At 40.9% G+C, this 23,500-nt stretch overlaps 1 protein-coding gene across 1 annotated transcript in view; it reads left to right on the forward strand.

The window, feature by feature from the left end:
- adcy1b (adenylate cyclase 1b) overlaps positions 1-23,500 on the forward strand; it is a 60,572-nt gene that overhangs the window by 28,468 nt on the left and 8,604 nt on the right. Inside the window, exons 5-14 of the mRNA XM_084410412.1 lie at positions 4,289-4,416; positions 7,274-7,432; positions 7,531-7,672; positions 8,407-8,562; positions 15,019-15,213; positions 17,110-17,207; positions 19,608-19,692; positions 19,986-20,075; positions 20,188-20,447; positions 23,064-23,190. Coding sequence (XP_084266538.1) covers positions 4,289-4,416; positions 7,274-7,432; positions 7,531-7,672; positions 8,407-8,562; positions 15,019-15,213; positions 17,110-17,207; positions 19,608-19,692; positions 19,986-20,075; positions 20,188-20,447; positions 23,064-23,190 — 1,440 coding nt within the window. The remainder of the gene's footprint in view (positions 1-4,288; positions 4,417-7,273; positions 7,433-7,530; positions 7,673-8,406; positions 8,563-15,018; positions 15,214-17,109; positions 17,208-19,607; positions 19,693-19,985; positions 20,076-20,187; positions 20,448-23,063; positions 23,191-23,500) is intronic.

Consider the following 23,500-nt stretch of genomic DNA (forward strand, 5'->3'; position numbering starts at 1 on the left):
GACACGCACCGTTACTGATTATGTTCCTCACCTGTGTCTCATTGAGTTGATCATTATCCCATGCATTTATACTCCTGAGTTTGATCTGTTCACTGTCGGTTATTGTCTATGTTGTGTATGTGTTTGCAGTTTCATTTCTACGGAAGCCCTGAACCGCAAGGTGAAAAAAACAAAACAAAACTTATCTCATTATTTTGAGATATTAAGTTGTTATTTCGACATATCTCGTTATTTCGACATAATATCTCATTATTTCGACATACATATCTTATTTCGACATAAATATCTCATTATTTCGACATAAATATATCGTTATTTCGACATAAATATCTCGTTATTTCGACATAAATATCTTGTTATTTCGACATAAATATCTAGTTTTTTCGACATAAATATATCGTTATTTCGACATAAATATCTCGTTATTTCGACATAAATATCTTGTTATTTCGACATAAATATCTCGTTATTTCGACATAATAAGAGGACATTCTAATATGCATTAAGCTACATTAGCGTTCTTAGAATGGTTTTCTATGGGAGGAAAATGCTAAACGTGAAATTAAACGTGTTCATATTCTGGACTCATCTGATTTTGTGTAGTATAGTATAGACGCATGCATTTACTGACGTCTTTTCTGAGTCGATCTCATTTGTGTGTATTCGCCAATGCTTAACGTGTAATTAAAGTTCATATTCTGGGCTCATCAGATTTTTTTGTTCATAGTATACTTTATTAATATGATTTTTACTGTGTTTGATTCCGATAGTAACTTGTTCCTGCAGAACATTCGACCTGAACACACTTTATGTTTTTTTAAACTGTTTTTCTGTCTGTAAAACTGTGGATAAGCGGTTCTTTTTGTTTTATATAACGGCATTTATATTTGAAATCTTTTTGCACAGTCACTTAGTTTATTCATCCATGCAGTGACCTTCACATTTCTGTTTGGTGTGATTTGAAATGTCTCGGTACATTGGTCTGATCTGAGGAAGATGAAAGCTAAAGATGTGATCTTTTTCCCACTGTGTGGAGGTTGTGCAATGAGACATGTTAATCCGGCAAACTAGGGATCCAATTCCTGCTTGACGGAGTCACCATACATACAACACACACGACGTGTGTTACTGATCCTTGTGTGTGTGTCTGTACTAGTTGAGCGGCAGGTGTAGGTCTGTCAGTCATAGAAGGACACATAGCCTATCCAGTTGCGTTGCTTTGTGGTTTGAATCACTGTAGTTGTTAAGCTGTTTCTAGGTGTTTCCCTCCATTTGATTTATATTTTAGAGGTTTTGATTGTTGAAACTAGCACTGATTTGTGAATATGCTTTTATATTTGCTGCATCCAATTCGCCTACTTATACTACGCCCTAAAAGTATGTACTGCTTTTGTGAAGAAAAAGTCCATACTTTTCGAGTGTGAAGCAGAAGAGTAGGCAAGCTTTGGGTCGAACTACTTTAACGGACAGCTCCGTTGTTTAGTTACGTGCATCCCGTCAATCATCGCCACCGTTAAAATCCTCCACGTTCATTTCCTACCGTTTCGGAGAGAAATGTTGCACATGTTGATCTGCAGCAGGGATGGAAATTAACTTTTTTGTCCACCGGCCACTGTGGCGGATGGATTTCAAAATCTACCAGCCACTCAATGTTTTTACCAGCCACTTTCTTGTTTTTAACCGACAATGTGTAACTGCATGTGAAAATTAATACTACAAGATCTACAATACTTAAGCAGTTTATTTAATCTCAAGTCTCAATAAAATACTGACATTTTCTCTTTCTCTCTTATATATATTTCTCTTTTTTACCTGGATGTGGCATTTGAATGATTCGTGGTCTTTTATGGCTTCCAGTTTTAGGTTTTTAGTCCCAACAATGAAACTAGGGCTGGGCGATATGGACCAAAAGTCATATCCCGATTATTTAGGCTGAATATCGATATACGATATATATCCCGATATTTTTTCAGCAAAGTGAGAGCAAATGTTCAGTCAAAGTCAAAGCCAAATATGACGTCACAAGTAGTTTTATTGAAACCAGCTATTTCCACACACACAAGTACTGTCCCCCTTTACTTAACATAAATTGTAAGAATATGACTAATAGTAAAGACTAGTACTAATAAATAAACATTAGGCCTATGCTAAAGCTATTAAATAGCAGTCCCAAACTAGTTTTTGTTAATACAATGTTGGTATGAGCCACTAGAGTCATTTAAAAATATAAAAAATAACACAAAGAAAAATAAAGTGGCATTTTGGGGTTAATATGGAAACGACAGTTGCCATGGTGAATACACAATATTAACAATAACTGTTAATGAACCATGGAAACTGCTCCTGGTGAATAGTATAAAAATCATCCCTGCATTACTTTTATTTTGTGTAATTTACAACGTAACGGCGTTGCATGCTCGTAGTTTATTTTGCACTTGACTTTATATACAGTGAGGCGATACACAGCGCGCGCCGCCACATTTGCGCGTGCAATTGAAGAGTGTTCGCTACGAGAACAGGATAACGGCTGACGTGACAGGACAAGAAAGTCCGTTTTTCTGAGGTGAAAGACTTTATTTCAGCGTACACTTATGTCCTCTAAAAGTGTCCACCGTCTGTGTGAAACAGTATATTTTATTTACCCGCCACGGTGGCCGGTAGGTGAAGCGAGTTTACCCGCCACAACACAAAATCACCCGCATTTGGCTGGTGGCGGGTGCTAATTTCCATCCCTGATCTGCAGTCGCGGGTCTTTCATGCGGAGACTCTCCTCATGTGTTTGCAATTTGCATAATGATGCATTTAAAAGTTAATGGCCACACGTATCATTACAAAAGTTCATAATGCTGCTGCAGATGAAATATAATGTGGATAACATTGAATCAATATAAATCTAATGAAAATAAAGTTAAAATCACAAACATTAATATAAACATTAAAATAAATCTAATAAATCTAAATCAATATGAATCTAATTGAATCCTCGTCCAACGCACAATGGGTTGTGGGTAATATTAGCCGTTAGCGTGTTCAGGGATCTGCACTTCGGATTCTAATCGGAAAAATAGACAATCCGGGTATCTTTGGGATTCTCATTTCAACACTACGATTTGGGACGCTCTTATTCTATTTTACGAATGCCATTTTGGACGGATAGTTTTGTTTGTTTGACTTTATTGTCTGTTCAGATTTACTGGACAGAAATTCATCTTTAACACTCCTTCAGTGTACTCTGTTTTTGGTCGGTAATCTTATTAGCTTCGTTAATTACTCGTATTAATTTATTCTTCTGTCTCATTGTTAAATTTCCATTCCGCATGTGAGTTGGTGAGTTGGGACACAGCAATTTTACTTATATTTAAAAATACCTTCATGTAATTACAGCTGTGATTCATTTCTGTAATTCCATTACCCTGGAGTCCACCCTTAAACCTTCCCATACCAGCAAACTAATAACCATAACCATGTCCTAAACTCGCCCGTATCCACCTCAGTAGCAGCACAAGTGTTTTACATTACAACACAACAACTACATCCTACATAACTATTTTTTTAATGTAACTATAAAGACGCCTAATATAAAATGCAAGTCTGAAAATGGGAACACATAGAGCTGTAGAATCAAAGTGAAAAACACTTAATTTGGACTTGATTTTAATGTGTAACACCTGAAAAACACAATTAGAGTTAGAAACAACAGCGCCAGAACACTTCCGTTATAATCAACAAGCTCCAGACATGGTGTGAATGAGAGAAACAGCTTCACTGATTCACGGTCACCTGGAACTGTGTCAAACTACTACATTTAGATGAACCCTGGACAAGAAACCCAGGACTGGAGTGCCAGCAGAGCAGATGCCCACTCGACTCCATGATCGTTAAGGGAACCTTCATCAGCCTTCAAACATTATCGGAACGTTACTTTGGAATGTTCTCTGAACGTTCTGAAACAAGTAGATACATTTAAAAAAAAACATTAGATGATCATCCAACTGATACATTAAAAAAAAAATGCACAATGAATGATGTTTATATGCTGATATTTTCAGAACATTATTAAAGACCAGATAACTTTGAATGAACGTTTTATTAATGTTACTTTGAGAGAACCTTGCCAGAACGTTAGCTAAAGCTCTGAGAACGTTCCCTGTCAGAGTGAATATACATTTATCCTGAAATCAGTCGCAGTAAAATCATCCGTTTGTCATGTTGTCTGAGGCGTGTGCTGTGAAACGGGCCCATGTTGAGCTCCAGCCTCACGGTTCTGCTTCCCTGTGTTGATCTGCAGGAGAACCACTGCCGGCGCATCAAGATTCTGGGCGACTGCTACTACTGTGTGTCTGGACTGACTCAGCCCAAAACTGACCACGCTCACTGCTGCGTGGAGATGGGCCTGGACATGATCGACACCATCACGTGAGTGTGTGTGTGTGTGTGTGTGTGTGCTGAAGCCTCCTGTTCAAGGGCAGCAGGGCCATAAATCAAACACCCGGCGCTCAGAACACACTGTGCTCCTGCTCGCACAGTCAGTCTCCAGAGGATTGTTTAGAGTTACTCATATCTTACTGGTACAGTTTCAATTATGATTATGAATTTTCTGCTACGTAGTTATGATGATTGAATCTTCATCAAATTTGGCTCATATCATCATCATTATCATCATCAGATCATGCAGGGTGGACAAAGAGCTTTTTGACACATCAAACTGTCCTTGTGTGTTTTGACGAGCACATCAGATGCGACGTGAGGCTGATCTTTGAAACCCTCTGAGTTTTTAAAATAAAGCTTCAGCATCATGACATGAGCATCATGGGAACACTGGCACCCGCTTGGATTTGAGGTTTTTTGCCGCATAACTCAAAAATCGTCATCAATTACCAGCTGACAGGGAACGTTCTGGACAGGTTCTCTCAAAGTTATGAACAAACGTTCTTCCAGTAACAGTAATAGAAAGTTAACTGGTCTTTAATAACGTTCTCAAAACATTAGCAAATGTATATATTGAAAACAAAAAATGTATACATTGTTCATGAAAAAATAAATAAATCTGAAACATTTTAGTATTTAAATGTTACTTTTAGTATTTAAATGTTTCTACTTTCAGAATGTTCAGAGGACATTCAAAAGAAATGCTGCCTTAATGTTTGAAGAATGATAAATGATAAATGGAATGTTCCATTAACGTTCATTTAATTAAGAAAAAACATTTTTAAAACATTTGAAAAACTGGACATTTTGAACATTCAGAGAACATTCAAAACTATGAACATCAGCTGGAAACTTACGCATGTCATTTCAAACCTGTATGATTTTCTTTCTTCTGTGAAACAGAAAAAAAAGCTTATCTGAAGAATCTGGTTTAATAAAGGCTTTTTAGAAAACTGTAAGTGCCTTGTAATAAATTAAACATCCCTTGGCCGAAGTAGGTGGTACTTTATCCTCCAGCTTTGCTCTTTGCATGCCTTATTCAGAACTGTTCTGATATACTGAACTATTCTCATCTAAACCACAACTAATGTGATGGCAAGGAGACAAAAATGATCTGATCTGAATCTCTGCAACTTCACACGAGCCTTTATACAGCATGTGCTTCTGTGAGTGTCCGCACCATCAGTTTGATGACAGCACCACCTGCTGGTCAACAGTTAGACACACACACACACACACACACACACACACACACAACAATATATATAAAGAGAAGTTTCTTCTGCTCACAAAGGCTGTAATAATTGAATCAAAAAGGGAATAACAAAGTTGTTGAAAGCCAAGTATCCTGAGAACCAGTTTGTTAATAAATCATAACTGCTGCAAATAGATCCTGCACTATCTCATCTCTGCCTACTGTGACGTTAATATCCGAAAAAGCATAATAGGGGCTCTTTAAAATAAATTTTTACATAGAAAACAAGTTATTTTAAATTGTAATAATATTTCACAATATTACCGTTTTCACGGTAAACCCAGCCCGATGTGATCTCGCCCTGCAGCTCAGGCTGGAAACCTGTTCATTCTTCTATCCTGCTTCCCTTACAAATCTGCGGGGACCAATCACAAACTGGCTTATCCACCTGACGCGCTATTGGCGGGTTTAATCCAATCCAATTCCTTGTAACCTCTCGATGCTCAATGGCTTCTTTAGTTTAGCAAACAAATCGCTCGAGTGTGTGTAAGTACCACTCACTTTCATGTTTCAGAAATCGCTGGATGCCATTGTTGCTTCTGCAAACCGCTGATCAATGCTCCAAACCAACACGTTTGTTAAGACTGTTGACATTAAGACATTAAGGGCCCTATCTTGCACCCAGCGCAATTGACTTTGTACACTGACGCATGTATCATTCCTATTTTGCACCCGCGCAAAGCGGACTTTTCCCTCCACAGAAGCACGTCGGTTAACTAGCAAATACACTTGCGCTCCCCGGGGCGGTTCAGCGCAAAGAGGAGGCGTGTTCCGGCGCAAACGTTCCCTCATGCTATTTTGCAGGTTTAGAAAACAATTCCGCCACAGACCAGGAAAAACCTAGTTTAAAGTCAGTGGCGCGTTGCGCATGTTATTCATGCTATTTTAAGGGCGCATATCCCTTTTCGAACAGTGTGATTAGTATGCAAAAAAAATAAAAAATAATAAGGTTTTGTTTTTCTTGATTTTGTTTTATTTTTCTTGATGGATATTTAATGTGTTGCTGTCTTTGGTTTAATTTATTTTTTAATTGTTCGAAATAAAGATTTCATTCATTTATTCATATTAATACACGAGGGAAATCATTGTTGTGTCCATGAAGATGTGAAAATAAAATAGGCATAAATCTAGCTTACACATTTAATCATACGCCCAAATTATCATACGCCTGTTTAAACGAAGCTAATTTGGGTGTGTTTGTTTCTCCATCCCCAATGTCACTTCTCTGTGTTTTACGGCCGTGACGAGGACGTCGGTCTCCTCGGCTGTGATCCGCTCCTGGCGTGCGCCTGGCAAATCCGCCGTTATATTAGGAATCCGCTTTAGAACAAGCGCGCCTGCTCTTAAAGGGAATGTGAGATGTCGCTCTGATTGGTTTATTTCACGTTACGCCCAAACCACACCTATGAATAATGAAGCTACTTCAGACCAACCCCTTTTAGATTTGCGTCGGGCGCAAGAGTCATTTATCCCGCCGGGAAAATAGCAACAGCGCAGAGACCCGCCCACAAAGTTACTTGCGCTTTGCGCTTTGACACTTGCGTTTCAGATCGTTAAAATAGGGCCCTAAGACTGTGATTGTGCCGTCAGGTCGGTGGCTGAGGCCACAGAGGTGGATCTGAACATGCGTGTGGGTCTGCACACGGGACGCGTGCTCTGTGGCGTGCTGGGCCTCAGGAAGTGGCAGTACGACGTGTGGTCCAATGACGTGACGCTGGCCAACATGATGGAGGCTGGCGGACTGCCGGGGTGAGCATCTCAACCAGCTCCCGTCTCCCAGAGTCAGGCCTGATGTGTTGCTTTGGACAGTTTTAGGACTGTTGTCCTCTCGTGTGATTGGTTCGCAGGAAGGTGCACATCACACGCTCTACACTGGAGTGTCTGAATGGAGATTATGAGGTGGAGCCGGGGAACGGCCGCGAGAGACACGAGTTCCTGCTCAAACACGACATCGAGACCTTCTTCATAGTGCCATCTCACCGCAGGAAGGTGTGTGTGCGCTTATTCATACCATAGAATATGATCTCAATCCTCAACAAACAACGATCAGTGTCCTGCTTTTCTATTGCCTTTTTGCCCGTCACATATTTTAGTAATCTTCATAAATTAGGTATCATTCAAAAGCTGAAACACTAAAAATTCATCCTGTGAAACCCGTTTTAAAAATTGGGAATTGTGTTACCATAGAAACGGTACTTAAAAAAACTTTGAGCAGGCTCCTCCCCCTTGTAGGCGGAGTCATGTTTCATATTTGACAAAATTTACAAAATGTCTTTTTCTAATTTCTAGTCTTTCAAAACATATTATTAGAAAAGTCTGATACTCAAGGTTCCATATTTGGCCACTGTTTTGTGATATTATGGTGACATTATGTGTAAAATGCATATTTATGATGAAAAAATAGTAAAATAATAAAATAGTTTGGTACTGCGCCTACACAAAATCTTACAGTAACCTCAATTTTTGTGATTTTAACTTCAAATTTGGAACACAACTTGGCTAAACATAAGGCTTTGGTTTTATAGCAATTTTAGTTTAAAAAAAACTATTTACTTCTGTAACTTTTTTACACTTTTTATACTTTTCACACCAGGCGTAGCATTACATTTAGTCCCTGAGGCCTATATCTGTTGATTTTCATATCACATGTATTAGCGTTTTCATATTCAGTCTGAATATGGGATGGGATCTACTCACTACTATTTGTGTGTGTGTTTTTTCAGATTTTTCCTGGTCTGATCCTATCAGACATCAAACCTGCCAAAAAGATGAAGTTCAAGACCGTGTGTTACTTACTAGTGCAGCTCATGCACTGCCGCAAGATGTTCAAGGCTGAGATTCCCTTCTCCAACGTCATGAACTGTGAGGACGGGGACAAGGTATGTCTGTTTAAAGGAGGACACACTGCTCTTTGTGTGTGATGAATGTAAAATGAATGTATTTTTTTCCCAAGACAAACAGTGTCTGATGATAATGATGTAAAGCAGCTGGTGTGTGTTGTCTTGATCTGGACATCACACAGCTGTTCAGATCATCCCAGCTGCTGTCAATCTCCAGCTACGTTCACACTTTCAGTCCAAATCCCATTATTTGTTCATACATTTGTAATATGATCTAAATTATTGACTGTCCACGCTGTGTATCACAACTGTTCTGATCTGATTTGTGTGTCCTGTGGCACATGATAATGACATTGCGTTGGTATGTCTATGCCAAAAACAACACCAGCACGTGTAGACCAGGCTGACTAGCAGTATATTGTATTATTTCACTCGACCTTTTCACTCGCAACAACATAACTGGACCCATTTTATACAGTGTGAAGTGTCTTTAAATGGATAGTTCAACGAAAAAATGACAATTCTGTCATTTACTCGCCCTCAAGTTTCTGCTGAAAGAGAAGATATTTTGAAGAATATGGGTAACCAAACAGACCCAGGGCCCCACTGACTTCCATAGAATGATTTTTTTTTATAAATACTAGGGAAGTCAATGGGTCCCATCAAGTGTTTGGTTACTTACATTCTTCAGAATATCTTCTTTTGTGATCAGTAGCAGAAAGAAATTCTTAAAGGTTTGGAACAAATTGAGGGTGAGTAAAGGATGACAGAATTTTCCTTTTATAGGTGAACTATCCCTTAACTACTATGTACAAACATTTGAATGAATCATTTGATACAATGCACTTATATTGTACATGCATGCTTTACATTGTACTTATATTTAAAAATACTTGCAAATAATTACAGCTGTAATTAATTTCTTTAATTGCATCTATAATTACACTATTGTTCTTTTAGGCCTTGTCCACACTAATACGTTTGAAAACGCATCTTTTTCTCTCCGTTTTGGCCATACCATCCATACTAAATTTGAAAATGGCGTTTTCACATTGTAGTGTGGACTGTCAAAATGGAGGTATTTGAAAACGATGATGCATGTTTAATCATGTGACGCATAGTGTACCAATAGATATTCATGTTTATACCGGTATTGTGCCTGTTATGTGCTATTCACTTTTACACAGTTGCTAAAATATGTTACTTTGCACACTTTTCATATCACAGTCCTGCAAATATGACTGAAAATGTTCTCGCATTTGCTGTCCTGCGGCAAAACTTGAGAGCAGTTGAGTGCGACCTGGACGCATCAGTGAATGCTGAGACACAGTATTTTGCTAAGTAAAATGATCCTGCCAGAGCGCCATAACTTTATTATTTATTTTTCCGTCCAAATCATCTCAGTGAGCTTTTGTGAGGGTTTATTTATGCACAGTAAGGTGAATTTAGCATTTTCCGACGTTTCAGTGTGGATGAGAAACTTTTGGAAAACGCTATTGTGGACGGAGAGCGTTTTTTAAACGAAATCGCTGTTTTCAAATGTATCCGGATTAATGTAGATGTAGCCTTAATCCACCCTTAAACCTACCCATACCACCAAACCTCTTAACCTTACTCGTATCCCACCTCAATAGCAGCACAAGTGTTTTCAATGCAACATCAACAATATAAGTACATAAGTTCAAAACAATTAGTAGTTAAAGACACCTATTATAAAGTGGGACCCAAAACCTTGTTTCCCTTTTGAAGTGGAACGTCGACACAGTGTCTGGAGTTGTCGTTGTGGGGAATGCCCTCAGAGTGCCAGGTGTCTGAACACGTGTACCAAACATGCCAATCTATTGGCTGACGCCAGTCTATGACATCATGAGTGGATCTAAGAGTTATTCATCAGTGTCTGCCTCCATGTAGGTGCTTCTTTACGTCAGAGGAGAGCTCTGCATTATCTGTCTCAACCTGGAGCATACATGTGCAGCTCCAGAGGGAGCTGGATGTGCCCACTGTGAAAAGTTTATGTTAAGGAAGCTCTGATCGTGTTTGTCTCTCTTTTCGAGGGGGGAGGGACAATATTTGGCCTGTGCCTCGTGGGTTTGCTAAGGCAGCGCGGCGGCTACAATCATGGGGGTTTGTAAGTTGAGATGGCTGAGGAATTCAGGGAAAGTAGTAAATATTTAAATATATCCTCAGGCAAGTTCAAGCGATCTACTTGATTTGAGCGCGCTTGCAGTTTGCAGAAATGCGTGATTGGAGAACCACGTGATGATGTTTCGACAGAGTCTGGTTCACCCACCAGCCCTGCAAATGGGGAACTATTGGATAGAATGGTCCACACCACTCACAGGTTATGTCTGCCCTGGTCACAAGAGAAACAGGAAGTTGTTCGGGGTCATTTGGACAAGTGCTTCCTAGTGGGCCATGAATGTCCTTCCCCCATGAGCCTAGAGCATGATATGTGAAGATGCCCCCCATGAAGGAACCACTAGCGGTTTATCTTTCACAGGGTGAGGCGTCTTCACTTAAGGCCTTGCCTTCAAAGCTGTGCCAAACCATCTCGCAGCTTGTTGAGAAGGCGTATGTGGCAGTGGGCCAGGCCGGTGGTGCTCTGCACACCATGGCGTTGTTGCAGGCATACCAGGCTGACCTGCTCACGGACTTGAATCAGGGACATAGGTTGTCTCCTGAGGCGGTGGCCGAACTGCGCTGGACCATGGAACTGACACTCAAAGCCACCAAACAGACTGCCACGGCCATTACCCGTTCTGTGGCGGCCTTGGTGGTTACAGAGAGGTACCTCTGGTTAAACCTCTTGGGGATTAAGGACACCTAAAATCTCACATTTGGGTCTCTTTGGCAGCTTCATTGAGATGGTTGTCAAGAGTTTCAAGGAGGCGAGGCTGAGGTCTGCCGCCTTTAGGTGATTAATCCCACATAAAGCTGAGTCCAGACCCTCTGCCTCCTCTAAGCCTTCTGGCCCATCTCCGGGAGATTCCTGGAGACAGGAACAGAAGGTTAGCATGGCTGCTCATATCCCCTCACCTCCAAGGAACAGGGGGCAGAAGCGTTGCGCTGCGCTGCTAAGAAGAGGAGGCAGGACCTCATGGAAGTGATTACTAAAAGGCGCTCTGAAAAGCAGCTCATTATTCATTCTTCCACCCTCCCCTCACCCACGACTTCTCCGAGGAGGATTTCTTTGGGGTGTGTGAGGTCCTGTGAGCGTTGACACCTGGCTCTGTCATGAACTAATTATAAGGTGCATGTTGCTAACATTGGTTGATAGACAGTCCTAGGAGTTAGAGTTACTGAAGGTAACTGGCTAATGTGTTGATTCACTGTCGAAGTGAACTGATGTGATCTCACATTAATTCAGTGTCCCTCAATCGGCTACTGGCTCAACCTGGCAATTGGTCACGGTATATCCCTATGACCCTCACTTTCTAATTGGGTGATTACTGCTTCTGGATGCAATTTAATTCCTTGCCAGTATGTGTAGCACCTGTCGCTATTTTTAAGATTGAGTAGTGAAGCTGAGGCATTGTTGCATCAACCCTATCAGCTACTGATATAGGTTGATGTAAACTACCAGTTCACAAACTGATGACTGATCATGTTCTATGTTCAGTCTCATTTGTTCTTGATTATAACATGGATGACAGTGATGATATACATAATACTCCTGTCACCAAGGCCAGCTGTCATGCTCAGTCCTCTGAAACATTTCTTGAGTTGAGTACATATGTTATTAGGAAGCTCCCCTCTTTTTCGCAAGGGTGGCTAATGCGCTAAATGCGACAAGTGCTCCTGCACTCTAGGGTCGAATCAGGGTGAACAGGGTTGGAGTTATTATTATTCTCCACCTTGGTTTTCTCTCTTCTTGACTTTAGTTGGGTTAGATCCCCTTAGCGAGGATGCAGGGGTGTTCCCCTCAGGTTTTTTGAGTCTGGGTGATAGAGTTTTAGGCATACTTTCTAGGTAGTGTATGAGTTGCTCTCCCCTAATTATCTGTGTTCTTTAAGTAGGGCATGGCTCCCTGCGATCTCCTTGGAGTATAGAGCCCAGGTAGTTAGAATAATTAGTAACTCTCATGTTCTACCTTCCCTAAATTGAAGTAGGGATTGGCTCCCCCTTGGCTGAGCGGCATTATAAGAGTTAAAAACTATTACTATGGGTGGAAAGCATCTTAAAGACATGCTCCCTGTCTTTCCTTTAGGGTGGAGCAGAGTAGACGAAATTGTAATTAATCTGAATCGGTCTGTTCCTTCCCAACAATGGTTGGGTCCTAAATTAGGACTTTATACTCCCCTATAGCGGGTATCGCTCACAACACTGGTCGACCTATACTTAGGGGACCTGGCAAGTTATGACGGTCGGACTATGGCCTCCCGGATTTTTTTAACAGCACTGGCTCAATTAGTGCTTGTAGGTCTCAGTCCCAGAGACGAAGGGTTGGATAGGGTTGAGATCTCTCCCCTATGGATTTAGGTTAGATAAGTAGAGCTTTAGCTCCCCTGCAGTTTACTTAGGCATTGAGTTATAATAATAATAATACATTTAATTTGTAATGCACTTTATATTTAAGAAAATCTCAAAGTGCTACATGATAAAAAGGATAAAACAAAAAAAAGGGGGTTTAATCAAAAGCTCTCTTAAAAAGGTGGGTTTTAAGGCCTCGTTTTAAAGCATCCAAAGTCTGTGGTGTCCTCAGGTAGTCAGGGAGAGCATTGAAGTGAGAGTTGAAGTGGTAATAGTCCTTCTGCTATGCTCCTTGTGTATTTTCATCTACTTTTTTAATGAAGCGAGAGCCTTTTCACCTCCTGAGAAGTAGTGGTGAATCAAAGGTTGTAGTTGAGTACTCCTTTTGGACAAGCTACTCCCTGAGGGCTTTGTCAATATACTGACAATAGCTAGCGTCAGAAACTTGCTCTTGTGGCCTTTAGGTTTTACCTGCCCTGCGAGGGTGGGTGGAAGGTTATAAGGCCAGGACTTCCCTTGCAATAGAGCATTGAAGCTAAAATTTCTCTTGCTATTAGAGAAATTAAAGCTTAGGGAGTGGCTCCACTAAGAAGTGTGTGGCTCGCAATTTTGTGCCTGGGGGTTGACGTGCCTTGAATCTGATTGACCTGTAGAATCAGGTTATTTTATTGCTACTATGGTTTACATACTCAGCATAGTAAGGCAGGCACCTCCTCAGCATGGTGGATTGTGTATTTGTTTCCCATAGCGTGTCGAAGTTCCACTTCAAAAGGGAACGTCTCAGGTTACGACTATAACCCTGCTTCCCAGAGAAAGGGAACGAGACGCTGCATATCATTGCTATGCATCAGGTTGCCTGTACGTCTCCTTCAGACAAAAGAGTTGATGACATATTTTGCAGGCGCCCTCTTATACTTGCAGGCACTCTGCTCATGTCATAGACTGCTTTTGACCAATAGATTGGCATCTTTGGTTCAGACACCGGTCACACTGAAGGCATTCCCCATAGCATCCCATTTCCCCTTCTGTAACCAGGGTTACAGTCATAACCTGAGACATTCTGCAATGCCTTTCAGCATGTTTCCTACAACACCTGTCATGTTTAAATTTTACTTGGTGTCATAAATTGGCACATAAGCTACGCAAAATCAGATTAAAGCAGTCAGGACTGAATTGGATGCCCATTAATGTGGAATGAATGTGAAAAAGATTTCAAACCACATATGAATGTAGGTTGAAATGGATTTGTAAAAATTGTATTTAGGGCCAGATTTACTAACAAAAAGCGTCAATGCAGCACCTCTTTTGGTATTAAAAAACTACTGTCAGGATTTACTAAAGACACGCAGTGAAAAATGAGCGATGAAAAGGCATGGACACAGTTATTTTTGCGGCTGACCTTATTTCATTTGCATTTGTAGGAAATTCCCTTTCAGATGCAAAATTTATGGGAGGAGTATGAATCATGCAAGGTTTGCGCTCGCTAGTCAACTTACTGGCATTTGCGTAATTTTTTGCATCATTATTTAATGCCCAGAAAAAGCATGCGTTAACCCATTTAGTGCTTGACATGCTGTGATAGTTGTTGTAGGCGGGGGAACCACAGGGAACAGACAGCGTGTGATTGAAGGGAGAGAATCTTCTCCACTCGTCTTCATTTATTTGGAATGCCAGAGGAAGACGCTATCTGAATATATAATTTGCCAAGCCACGTTATTTTTAATTCGCTGTGACTGTGTTGTTAGTAGATCACTAGTTGCTCTAGATTGCATTGGCCATTATGGAAATGAGCTGCTGCGACTGTGTTCTTTAATTTGCGCCTTGTCAGTAGATTCACCCGCAGAAGTTTCCTCTCCCATCCCATCATTACGCTTATTTGCCCTGTTTAGTTAATCTGGCCCAAAATGTGATTTTTTTTGCCACATATATATGATTGGATTCCAATCGGATATGCACAAAAATCAGATTTGGACTGACAGTCTGATAAAGGCTTCACAGCTTCATGATGTGATCGTCCGTTGGCAGAGGAGGGTTCTCCGCTCTGCACCGGAGAAGCTAAGGAACCGCACATCGACGGCGGCCAACGCCGCGCAGAGCAGCCCGGGGACACGCGTCAACCGCTACATCAGCCGTCTGATCGAGGCCCGGCAGACGGAGTCCGACACGGCTGACCTGAACTACCTCACGCTCATGTACAGAGACTCTGAAAGAGAGCACCGGGTGAGAGCCATAAACACTTCATTAACACGTGTCATCAGTCATCACTGTGTCGTGTACTGAGGTTAAACAGTTCTGGTGGACTAAATGAAGTCTGCTGCAGACGCACGGTTGGATGTGCACATTTTTACTGGTGGAATCCAGTTATTTCAGTAGAAATAAATGTAATCTGGAATTTTGTGTGAGAGTGAAAGATTTCCCAAATAATTTTTTATTAACAAAGTTCGGGAAGAGCACGTTCATATAATTAACCTAATTAACATGGGAGGAGCTCATCCAGTCAACTCAATTAGCATCAGGAGGTATATACAGGTGCTGGTCATAAAATTAGAATATCATCAAAAAGTTGATTTATTTCAAGAATTCAACTTAACAGGTGAAACTAATATATTATATAGACTCATTACATGCAAAGTGAGATATTTCAAGCCTTTATTTGTTATAATTTTGATGATTATGGCTTACAGCTTATGAAACCCACAAAATCAAAATCCCAGAAAATTAGAATATTACATGAAATCACACAGTAATAACACAGTAATACCATGGTCATTGAACCAGGTTTTGGTTCTTTTGGCAGTGTGGGCAGGTATCATCAAATACCTTTGATTAATACATCAAAGCCATAATCATCAAAATTATAACAAATAAAGGATTGAAATATCTCACTTTGCATGTAATGAGTCTATATAATATATTAGTTTCACCTGTTAAGTTGAATTCTTGAAATAAATCAACTTTTTGATGATATTCTAATTGTATGACCAGCACCTGTATACAGCAGACTTACCTCAGTTCTACAACAGTTTTCCAGCATCCTTCCACCACCCCATCTCCTCACTCCTCACACTATTCCTATCCCAACCTGGGATGGGGGGGTATTCTGGGTTCGGGCCAAAATTCCGAGCTTGGAGTCCTCCCCTCGAGCAGTACGCATAACCTTTACTCTATTTAATTATATGTAAGTGTGAACTCGCAGGTTTCACAACTGATTGAAGTTGTCGAGGATTCACAGCACTGACCAACAGAAAGCTGATTGGTTTGAAAGTGACTTCAGTGTGAGCTGTGCTTCATGCATCGCTACACTATTGAAAATAGACAATGGACCTTTATTGCCCGTGACATTTCGCAAAAATGTCACTAATTTGACCGTACCACTGTGTCCAAACCAGACACAAAGCGATATGATTCCAACAACAAGGAGTTTGTCTGTCCACTGTAATCAATCACAAATCACAGCCAATCAGAAGAGTGTGTGGGTGGAGTTTCTCTGCAGGCACACTGGACTCACAACCAAATGGATAGGCACGTTATAAAATTCATAAATATTACAGCATTTTCACATGATTAAAAATACATACTAAGAGACCGAAACCATCTTTGTCTTAGAGTACTCTTGAATACACTTGTCACAGTTCGAGTGTTCTTGTTTCCTTTAATTTATTCTCAAGATCTGAGGTGAATTATCCATTATCGCTTTCAGTATGGCCATAAATGATATTCAAACTCACATTAGACACTGTTAACATTAAATAAAGCACACAATCTGTACCTGAGATTATCATTATCATACTTTGTATGTTGTTGTGCCAGCCGTGAAGTTACAGAAATAGAAACCATTTCTAAAATAGAATCGTCACATATCACTGTTGTGGCTGGTTAAGACAAAAACAAATGGTTTAAGACAAAACAAAAACTTTAAAAAAAAATATGCCTTTTATCACTTCGCAGTGCTGTGTCTGGCTAGGACATGGTGTAAACTCAGCCATGAACGTGGATTTCGGTTGAATTACGTGAATTTGAGCTGCTGTAACTGCTCAGCATTTCTCTTCTCTTTCTGACCATGTGTAAGCAAGTGCTCTGTGAATATGGCATTGACAGTGTGATGTGTGTCTTTAGTATCATCAGCTGAATGACGAGTACTTCACCGGCGCTGTCGTTCTGTCTCTCGTCCTTGCTGCTCTGTTCGGCGTCCTCTACCTTCTCATCATACCACAGTACGTACAGCAGGGTTTCACTCAGCCACACGAGTTATTGTTGTGACAGAGAAATACTCTCCATGGTCAGTAGTATGAGGACGCCCCCTTCAGGCTGACAGGGTTGTTATTCCAGTGAAAACCAATCTCAGCGCTACACGTACAGTGACAATCTAGAGAATGCATTGTTTTAGACATTAGTTTCTCTCAATCGCTTTGGCTCAATGCTCAGTCTTTTTCTTTAAAGAGTTATTCAGATCTCTGAACAATTAGTTTCTTGTTCACATCAGATTTGAATGTATTATTTAAGCAAATTGCATGTGTTTTGGGGCATGTGTATAAAAGAGTAATTGTCTACAATTTACACAATAACGAAACGCACATGGCTTGATGATCAAAACTGATGATTCTCAGTGAAACTGTCAAACTCTTCACAACTTCTAAATGTTCTTTCATCGTGTGAGACATCACATGCAAAATGATCCAATCGGTGATCAAAAAATGTCAGACATGCATGTACTATATTCCATAAATATCTGACATGCAATATTTGTATAGCCCGACCGATATATCGGCAGGCCGATATTATCGGCCGATATTAGGCATTTTCCAATCTATCGGTATCGGCATTTATTACGGCCGATTTAAAAAAAAAAAAAAAAAAAAAAAAAACGGACGAAACAGCCTTCAACCATGTTATGCGTGTTTGCGATATATAGTTTGTCGTCCAGAGTCCAGAGGGCGCTTTACAACGTCCCAATTGACAACACTCCTGTATAACGCGCCACACATCGCGTGGCTGATCCAGCCAGAGTCACGCAGAGAGAACAACGGTTAAGTGAGTTCATGGTAGGGTGACCAGAAGTCCCGAAAGATTCGGGACAGTCCCGAAATCTGAGCTGTTGTCCCGAATCCGGCCTTAATTGTCCCGAAAATGACACTTAAGCAAAATATTGAGTACATATTGTCTGATAAAATATTAAAAACTGTCCGTGGAGATTGAGTCGTGCTGCAGCCAGCCCCCGCCGGCTTCTCATTGGCTGCGGCATCTTTTTTGTTTCTTTTTTCAAAGATACAGAAAGGCGCGAATTTAGATATGCATTGATAAGCTAATTTTAGAGAGCGCAAGTTGCAGCCGCCGCGAGGACAGTGAATGTGCAGGCAGTCATAAAGGAGTGAGGAAACAGAATTGGTCGCGGCACTGTGTGCAAAAAATACTTCGGCCTAATGTCGGGTTACACAAAGCAAATCATCTACACAATTATTTAGTTTTCTTATTTAATGACGACAATTTAGTTGTAGGCTAATAATAATGTTGGCATAAGGCTTATTTGCGTTCGCTATAGCCTGAAAGGTCTGATTTACGCACTGTAACAAGTGATTTTTTTTTTTTTTTTTACAATTTGAGACGCCGAGCGAGAGAGAGAGAGAGAGAGAGAGGTGCGCGCGCGAGACGCTGAGAGAGAGAAAGAGAGAGAAAGAGAAAGAGAGAGAGAGAGAGGTGCGCGCGCGAGACGCAGAGAGAGAGAGAGAGAGAGAGGTGCGCGCGCGAGACGCTGAGAGAGAGAAAGAGAGAGAGAGAGAGGTGCGCGCGCGAGACGCTGAGAGAGAGAAAGAGAGAGAGAGAGAGAGGTGCGCGCGCGAGACGCTGAGAGAGAGAGAGAGAGAGAGAGAGAGAGGTGCGTGCGTGCGTGAGACGCAGAGAGAGAGAGAGATTGTTGTTGTTATTTATCAGAACTTAACAGAATTTGTCTCCAGTCCTATTCAAAGTTATATTTATGAACCAAGTCTTTTAAAACTGGTAACTTTGATTTGGTTGTTGTTGTTGTTTTTTTGTTCAAAGGACTTTACGTTTCATATCTTAAGTTTGTATTTATACAGCCCACATACATAGAACAGGCAGATATTTTGAATGTTGTGTAAGTGCAGTTTATAGGAAATGGGTCTAATATCCAGTTTATTTTCAAAATCTAAATATCGGCTTATAAATCGGCTCTTTTCGAGTTAATATCGGCATCGGCATCGGCCCCCAAAAATCCATATCGGTCGGGCTCTAAATATTTGTAATGTTTAATACAATAAGTTTCCCCCCAAACAGACTTTAGTCATAATTAATATTTTAAGCTGCACTTTAATGTGATCTGTTGTTTGTATTGTATTCTTGCAGCTCTGTAATGAAATGAAGTGATCAGACTCAGACAGTAGGGTTTGCACGCTCCCCTTTAAATCACGATATATGCGTCGGAATATCACAATACCATTTTTCTCTGTTTCACAATACTTAACTAATGACTGTAAACTGAGGTTGGTGTCATTAGAAGAAGTATCTGTGCTGAACTTGATATAAATAACACTGTCAGTTCTTCTGTGCATTGACTAGTATTATTATTTTTCATGTTTTGTTGTGTCTGTGGCTCTCAGGGGGACTGTTGTGCTGGTGTTGCTGGTCTTCTGCATATGTTTTCTAGTCGTGTGTATCATGTACCTGCACATCACGAGAGTTCAGGTAAGAAACTCACTCGCCCGGGCCAGCTATATCGTACTAGTTTCATGTTCAGCTTCAAGACTGGCATAAGCTTTTCAAATATATATTTGCTATATAAAATTGCATTAAAGGGTTAGTTCACCCAAACATCTAAATTCTGTCATAACTTACTCATAAACCTATAAGAACTGCTGTTAATCTTTAACACAGATGAAGATATTTGACCATAGAATTAAGTAGATTTACTTGTTCATATTTCGACAACTGATCTTCCACAATGCAAGTCTTCTCTAATCTCTGTCTGTCTGTCTCAGTGTTTTCCAGGGTGCCTCACCATACAGATCCGGACCATTCTATGTGTGTTCATAGTGCTCTTAATATACGCTGTGGCTCAGGCCAGTGTGGTAAATCACCTTAAAATCATTCTGAGCATCTCACCAATAGTCCCACCATTTCAATACTGTAAAGAAGCCATGTGTAGTATCATCAGTCTCTCTCTCTCTCTCTCTCCCTCAGGTAAGTTGTTTGCCATGGCTTTGGCCCGCTAACTCCACGCGCTCCATCGTGATCATTGACCCGGCCGGAGGGCTGAACCGCACCATGGCCGAGCTCCCGTGTGAAGGCGCCCAGTACGCCTTCCTATCCTGCATAGTGGGCACGCTGACCATGGCGCTGTTCCTGCGAGTGTCCTGGCTGCCCAAAATGATCCTGTTACTGCTGCTGGTGGTGCTGTACATCACCGTTCTGGAGCTCAGCGGACTGAGACACTCTTCAGGGTGAGAGACGGCTGACACAGGGCACTGAGCTCTCAAAAACATGGTTTTATATAGATCCCTGTGTCGTGTGATGGTTGCAGCGAGCGCTGGAGACAAGGAAGATCTAAATATCAATCTTTAATATCTTTAAAATAACAGGCAATTGTGATATTTAAAGATACTCAGACAGCAACATAGTGTCGGCCCAGATCCGGCCCACATCTGGTACGCGTTGAATCCACAGGTGCCAGATGTGGGCCGCATCTGGGCCGACACTATGTTGCTGTCTGGGATATACCCATCCCCTAACCTCTACTTCTGAAATCCTCTCATCTGGGCACACACTCAAAGTTCCTATGGCTAGAAGAAATATCTATATATATACAGTATGTGTGTGTGTGTGTTCTACAGAGGTGTAAGCACATGTCAACAGTCAGACACGCTTCCACTGTGCATGCGCTTTAGCTTGATCCAGCTGAAAAATGTCGTTTTCTGTCATGATTTGAGCGTGAAGAAACAAAATTTATGAGACGTTTGTCAGATTTCATTGGTGATTTCAAATATGAAATTTAATCGTAAACTTGGCGAACAGTTTTGGCATGTGCTTGTCCGAGAGGCATTTCAAAGATGGCCGCCGAGTGAAATGACTTTGGTCAAACGTGAAAAAAAACTTGAGCCGCGTTTCCACCGCAGGAACTTTCCCCAGGAACTAGGAACTTTGGGCTGGTACTCGATGTGTTTACACCGCAGGAACCAGGGTCTAAATGAAGTTCCGGGTAAATATTTCCCCCTCCGATAGTCCCTGCTCACGAGGTAGTACTTTTTCAAAGTTCAGGAACTTTCAGGGGTGGGACTTGTGCGCTGCACAAGCTGATTGGTTGTGTTCACGCCGCATTTTGGTTGGATGACTCCACGCAGCATTTTCTTTATTTTTAACCTCCCTTTTAAAAAGTGGCTTCATGCAGTAAAGTTGTCTGTCTGCAAATATGGAATTTAATAAAAAAAACTGGGGGACTGGCGACGAGTTTCAGGCTTTATTATTTGGGTATTTGTGGAAGAGGAAACTTTCTGCGCGTTCGTCACAGCCATCTAACGTTAGCATTACGAGCTCTGAACACGCTTTATCAGTGCTCGTCTCTTTTCTGCCACAGCTTTTAATATTAAGTCATTATGTTTACACATTGTCATCTATTGCAAGGCAAACCATGTTACAAATTTACTATAACAGGATTGGAATAGCGCTTTGAGGTTGGTAACAAACAACTATTTACAAGACTGTCACTATTTATGATTGATAGACGGGGTTCAGGCTTTTTTTAAGCGTATTTGCGCAAAAGGACATTTTTGCGCGTTCGTCCCAGTCATCTCACAACATGCCTTGTCTAATTTTATACGCATACGAGCTTTCTGAACACGCTTTAGTATCAGTGCTCGTCTATTTTGTTATGTTAATTACCTCGTTAGTAAACCAATAACTGCAGCACAGTTTGAATCTCCTCCAAACTTATAAATGTGGCGCTCAAAACTGATTAACTTACTGTCCGTCGCAGACTGGGAGGAGCAGTTGCGCGCAGTTTACCTTCCCGGTACTTTAGACCGCGGTGTAAACGCAGAAAGCAACCGGTCTGGGGCAAAAAAGGTTCCTGGGAAAAAAGTTCCTGGGACAAATTGTTCCGGGTAATTTCGGTGGAAAAGCGGCTTTGGTCTCACTTTATTTTGATGGTCCCTTTAACACATTCTGTTGATGATAAGTGACGATAAGATGTCTACTAACTCATTAGGGTGTTAGTGGAGTATTAGTAGACTGGTAGGGTTCGGGTTAGAATAAGTTGACACGAACTTGTAAAGTTACTTATAGTCAGTAGAAAGTCTGTTGGAGGACCAACACAATGAAGTGTTAGCAGATATTAAGCAGACAGTCTACTAATGCTCTAATGAGAGCTAGTTGACATGTAGTTGCAAAGTTACTTATAGTTAACAGAATGTTCAAAAGGGACCATCAAAATAAAGTGTTACCAAAAACTTTAATAAAGTTGCCTAAATAATTAAACCAAAACCTTAGTGCCCATAATGATGGGCAACCTATTCTATTGAGTGCTTTTTGGCTTGTCTGGTATTTATGTATATTGGTTTTATTTTTGAGTTTCTTTTATTCCTTGTAAAGCACTTTGGTCAACTTCGGTTGTGTCTTAAACGTGCTCTATAAATAAATGATTGATTGATTAAACCATTTAAAAAATGTGTTTCAGCTTTGACACAGCCTTCCCAACAATGTTTCAATTAATTAGCCCAATTTATTAAAGGCCTTTTTACGCTTAACCACGTGAGTGCCTTGGGATATTTTGTAGGAGACATATCTCCTATTTTCGGAGATACGGATGATACAAGTGTCAAATGTCCGCTCTGCGACAAACAGAATGAACAATAAAGTTAAACTGAACTAAACTAAAGTCCACTCGAAAACAAGACTGCAGAATGTACGACTCATTACCCAGCTAACATGGAGCGTTCTCAGAACTTCAGCATTCTGGGAAGGTTCTCTCAGGGGCCGTTTACACGACAGCGCTTTCAGCTAAAACTTTTCTGCAGTATGGATCAGTGTGTTGACTCTCTGCTGATGTGTGTTTTGGAGAGCAGTTGGGGCTGGCTGAGTGTTCGTGGTCTGGAGCCCGTGGTGTCCCTGCTGCTCTTCTCCACCGCTCTGGCCCTTCACTCCAGACAGATGGACCTCAAACTCCGGCTCGACTTCCTCTGGGCCACTCAGGTACGTGGAGAACCCCAGCCTGTGCTCGGATCAGCTGCTGACGCACTCAGAGGAACAAGAAACCCTGCCAACACCAACACCATAATCTCACTGTCCTATCCCTTCTGAGCCGATGTCTGTCACAGATCAAGATTCTTGAATACATATTTTTACATTATTTAAATGTATTAAATGAGCAGAACAAGCAGCATTTCAACAGAAAGTAGTCATAATAATATCAGTGAAGTTACGCTAGTGTACTGGCCCTAAGTTTACATTTTTTAAACACTGTTTTATTTATAAAAGGTGCTGTGATAAAACTTTAACAGGA

The sequence above is a fragment of the Rutilus rutilus genome (assembly GCF_951802725.1).
Source record: "Rutilus rutilus genome assembly, chromosome: 6".
Lineage (NCBI taxonomy): Eukaryota > Metazoa > Chordata > Actinopteri > Cypriniformes > Leuciscidae > Rutilus > Rutilus rutilus.